The sequence below is a fragment of the Anarhichas minor genome, unplaced genomic scaffold (genome assembly GCF_050575085.1).
Source record: "Anarhichas minor isolate MPS153535 unplaced genomic scaffold, ASM5057508v1 ptg000128l, whole genome shotgun sequence".
Taxonomy (NCBI): Eukaryota; Metazoa; Chordata; class Actinopteri; order Perciformes; family Anarhichadidae; genus Anarhichas; species Anarhichas minor.
In genome coordinates, this window is record NW_027466574.1 from 45,001 (window position 1) to 50,000 (window position 5,000).

The window sequence follows — 5,000 nt, forward strand, 5'->3', positions numbered from 1 at the left end:
CACGACAACACAGGCAACCTGAAGACCGACCTCATCTTCAACAAAGACGGATCCCCGGACGAACGCAACACCAGGGACTCCATCTGGTCGGTCCACAGGCTTCAGTCACGTCTGTTGCCAATTTGATTCAAACCAGAAAGAAAAGCTGATCGTAGAAACAAGCCGACGTTACTCAGAAGTAGTAAAAAGAATTATAATAAGTGAAGACACAAAACTACCTCAAAGACAAACAAAATTATGATAAAGTTACAACAAAAAGACACAGAAAGACACAGAAAGACACAGAGACTTGTCCATAAAAGTTGAATCCGTTATGAGTTTCTTTGGTCTGTTCAGATTTATCAAAGCTGTGAATTAAAGCTAAAAGAAAAGCAGCCAGCTCATCGTAGATACAAACAAGCTCACAAGTACTTCAGTTGTACTGAAATACAGTACTTCAGTCAAATGTACTTTCCACCACTGGAGAGAACACACATGTTGGTCGATTCGTCAGATTGTCCAAATACTGCAGAATCTGAGTATTTTTAGTGATTCTATACTGTGTCAGATGATGTTTTGGTAGAGCGGGTAAACAAAATTATAATACTACAACTTGTGTAATACTTTTACAAAATATGTATACAAAAAAAGGTGTACTTGACGGTACTTTCTCTGTAGGAACTACCACTGCTGGAACGAGGTGTGGATCACTCGCCAAGACCTGCCGGCCCAGTTCCACGGATGGAACGTGGTGGACTCCACGCCTCAGGAGACCAGCGACGGTAGGACAGACAGGTGGACAGACAGGTGGACACACAGGTGGACAGACAGGTGGACAGACAGGTGGACACACAGGTGGACACACAGGTGGACAGACAGGTGGACAGACAGGTGGACACACAGGTGGACAGACAGGTGGACAGACAGGTGGACACACAGGTGGACTGACAGGTGGACACACAGGTGGACTGACAGGTGGACAGACAGGTGGACACACAGGTGGACTGACAGGTGGACACACAGGTGGACTGACAGGTGGACACACAGGTGGACTGACAGGTGGACAGACAGGTGGACAATAAACATGGTTTTTGTCTTTTGCAGGACTTTACCGCTGCGGTCCAGCTTCAGTCCACGCCATCAAGACGGGGCAGCTGTGTCACCCGTACGATGCCGGCTTCGTCTTCGCTGAGGTCAGATCCAACACGTCTTTTAGAACGAGTACTTTTACTAAGAAAAGAAGTAGTACAACAGTGTAGAAATACTTGGTTGCATGTAAAAGTCCTTCAGTCAAAATGCAAGTAATAAGAGAAGTAACAGTATCAGAATAATAACAAATTGATTGTCGGATAAATTGATTAATTCACTATTTATTTAAATATTTATCCAGCCTCTCAGATCCGGTTTAATTAATAATTTAATTAATAAGAATAATGTTAAAGGTTTGGACCAACCAGGATAAATATTTATTGATTATCATAAAAATAATGTCTAGCTAAACACTTGAGGGATTTTATTAATAATAATAACTATAATCATTTGTAATAGTGTTATTATCAATATTGTGATCATTGTTAAGTATATATAATTATATATTGTCTTATTGTTAATATTTATAACATTATTGTTATCATTATTTGGTTGAATAAACTAAAGTTTAGATGTTGATGTTGACCTTCCTTCCCTCAGGTGAACAGTGACGTCGTCTTCCATCAGCGGACTCAGTACGGGACTCTGGAGGTCACGGACACAGTGACGGATCTCATCGGTGAAGCTCTTTACACCAAAGCTGTGAACTCCAACGGCTACACCGACATCACACACACCTACAAGTACCGAGAAGGTAACACACACACACACACACCTACAAGTACCGAGAAGGTAACACACACACACACACACCTACAAGTACCCTTTGTGTCCTCAGGTAGTGCTGAGGACAAGGCCACCATGGCCAGAGCCGAGCAGTACGGCTGTCAGAGGGACCACTCTGAGCTACCGGAGAAACAGCTGTCCATCACCCTCATCGCTGAACCGGTAACTCACCTGTCTCTACGTCTGTCTCCTCACCTGTCTCCTCAACTGTCTCCTCACCTCTCTCCTCGTCTATCTCCTCACCTGTCTCCTCACCTGTCTCCTCGTCTATCTCCTCACCTGTCTCCTCACCTCTCTCCTCGTCTATCTCCTCACCTGTCTCCTCACCTCTCTCCTCGTCTATCTCCTCACCTGTCTCCTCACCTGTCTCCTCGTCTATCTCCTCACCTGTCTCCTCACCTCTCTCCTCGTCTATCTCCTCACCTGTCTCCTCACCTGTCTCCTCGTCTATCTCCTCACCTGTCTCCTCACCTCTCTCCTCGTCTATCTCCTCACCTGTCTCCTCACCTCTCTCCTCGTCTATCTCCTCACCTGTCTCCTCACCTGTCTCCTCGTCTATCTCCTCACCTCTCTCCTCGTCTATCTCCTCACCTGTCTCCTCACCTGTCTCCTCGTCTATCTCCTCACCTGTCTCCTCACCTCTCTCCTCGTCTATCTCCTCACCTGTCTCCTCACCTGTCTCCTCGTCTATCTCCTCACCTGTCTCCTCACCTGTCTCCTCGTCTATCTCCTCACCTGTCTCCTCACCTGTCTCCTCGTCTATCTCCTCACCTGTCTCCTCACCTCTCTCCTCATCTATCTCCTCACCTGTCTCCTCACCTCTCTCCTCGTCTATCTCCTCACCTGTCTCCTCACCTGTCTCCTCGTCTATCTCCTCACCTGTCTCCTCACCTGTCTCCTCGTCTATCTCCTCACCTGTCTCCTCACCTGTCTCCTCGTCTATCTCCTCACCTGTCTCCTCACCTCTCTCCTCATCTATCTCCTCACCTGTCTCCTCACCTCTCTCCTCGTCTATCTCCTCACCTGTCTCCTCACCTGTCTCCTCGTCTATCTCCTCACCTGTCTCCTCACCTCTCTCCTCGTCTATCTCCTCACCTGTCTCCTCACCTGTCTCCTCGTCTATCTCCTCACCTGTCTCCTCACCTGTCTCCTCGTCTATCTCCTCACCTGTCTCCTCACCTGTCTCCTCGTCTATCTCCTCACCTGTCTCCTCACCTGTCTCCTCGTCTATCTCCTCACCTGTCTCCTCACCTGTCTACTCACCTCTCTCCTCGTCTATCTCCTCACCTGTCTACTCACCTGTCTCCTCACCTGTCTCCTCGTCTATCTCCTCACCTGTCTCCTCACCTGTCTCCTCGTCTATCTCCTCACCTGTCTCCTCACCTCTCTCCTCATCTATCTCCTCACCTATCTCCTCGTCTATCTCCTCACCTGTCTCCTCACCTGTCTCCTCACCTCTCTCCTCGTCTATCTCCTCACCTGTCTCCTCGTCTATCTCCTCGTCTATCTCCTCACCTCTCTCCTCGTCTATCTCCTCACCTGTCTCCTCACCTGTCTCCTCACCTCTCTCCTCGTCTATCTCCTCACCTGTCTCCTCGTCTATCTCCTCGTCTATCTCCTCACCTGTCTCCTCACCTGTCTCCTCACCTGTCTCCTCGTCTATCTCCTCACCTGTCTCCTCACCTGTCTCCTCACCTGTCTCCTCGTCTATCTCCTCGTCTATCTCCTCACCTGTCTCCTCACCTGTCTCCTCACCTGTCTCCTCGTCTATCTCCTCACCTGTCTCCTCACCTCTCTCCTCGTCTATCTCCTCACCTGTCTCCTCACCTCTCTCCTCGTCTATCTCCTCACCTGTCTCCTCGTCTATCTCCTCGTCTATCTCCTCACCTGTCTCCTCACCTGTCTCCTCACCTGTCTCCTCACCTGTCTCCTCGTCTATCTCCTCACCTGTCTCCTCACCTGTCTCCTCACCTGTCTCCTCACCTGTCTCCTCGTCTATCTCCTCGTCTATCTCCTCACCTGTCTCCTCACCTCTCTCCTCGTCTATCTCCTCACCTGTCTCCTCACCTCTCTCCTCGTCTATCTCCTCACCTGTCTCCTCGTCTATCTCCTCACCTGTCTCCTCACCTCTCTCCTCGTCTATCTCCTCACCTGTCTCCTCACCTCTCTCCTCGTCTATCTCCTCACCTGTCTCCTCACCTCTCTCCTCGTCTATCTCCTCACCTGTCTCCTCACCTCTCTCCTCGTCTATCTCCTCACCTGTCTCCTCGTCTATCTCCTCACCTGTCTCCTCACCTCTCTCCTCGTCTATCTCCTCACCTGTCTCCTCACCTGTCTCCTCGTCTATCTCCTCACCTGTCTCCTCACCTCTCTCCTCGTCTATCTATTCACCTGTTTCCTCGTCTGTCTCCTCGTCTATCTCCTCAATATATGATACTCACTTCATCACTGTGTTCATCACTTTAATGCTGCAGCTGGTAATTATATATATATATATTTAATTGACAATACTTATACTACATACTTATCACAAAGTATTTAACATGTACTAATACTACAGCGTAGAGACGCTCTGCTGCACGTTAAAATCTCACAATTTAAATTTTACTAAAGTAAAAGTACACGTTTACAAGTACCTCAAAAGTGTATTTTATGCAGTACTTTATGAAAGTTGCAGTTCATTATCATCATCAGCCCTTCCAGCAATAAAGGGAAGGGGAAAAACACAGTACAGAGTACATTTACTCAAGTACTTCATTATAAATGAAGATACTTGTACTTCTTGTACTTGTACTCTCTCCAGGTAATGGTGGGTGAGGACCTGAGCCTGCAGGTGAACTTCCACAACCAGGGAGACCTCAACAAAACCGTCAACGCTCACCTGACCGTGTCCATCGTCTTCTACACCGGCGTCGTGGCCGAGAACTTCAAAGCCCTCGACTTCATCGCACAAGTGCCGGCCAATCAGAGTGAGCCACGTCACGGAGACGATGTCATGTGTGTGTGTGACTTTAAGAAGAAGCTCCGTGACAATCTCTGTGTGTGTGCGTGTGCGTGTGTGTGTATGTGTGTGTGTGTATGTGTGCATGTGTGTGTGTGTGTGTTGCAGCAAAGACTGAGGTGTTGAGGATCCCGGCTGAGGAGTA

General features: G+C 48.3%; 1 protein-coding gene across 1 annotated transcript in view; it reads left to right on the plus strand.

Annotated features, from left to right (window-relative positions):
* Window positions 1-5,000, plus strand: part of LOC142941093 (coagulation factor XIII A chain-like) — a 12,399-nt gene that overhangs the window by 6,306 nt on the left and 1,093 nt on the right. Inside the window, exons 9-15 of the mRNA XM_076083354.1 lie at window positions 1-86; window positions 658-761; window positions 1,084-1,172; window positions 1,669-1,822; window positions 1,907-2,016; window positions 4,658-4,823; window positions 4,964-5,000. The exon at window positions 1-86 is cut by the window's left edge and continues 53 nt beyond it; the exon at window positions 4,964-5,000 is cut by the window's right edge and continues 118 nt beyond it. Of these exons, the coding sequence (XP_075939469.1) occupies window positions 1-86; window positions 658-761; window positions 1,084-1,172; window positions 1,669-1,822; window positions 1,907-2,016; window positions 4,658-4,823; window positions 4,964-5,000 (746 nt within the window). The remainder of the gene's footprint in view (window positions 87-657; window positions 762-1,083; window positions 1,173-1,668; window positions 1,823-1,906; window positions 2,017-4,657; window positions 4,824-4,963) is intronic.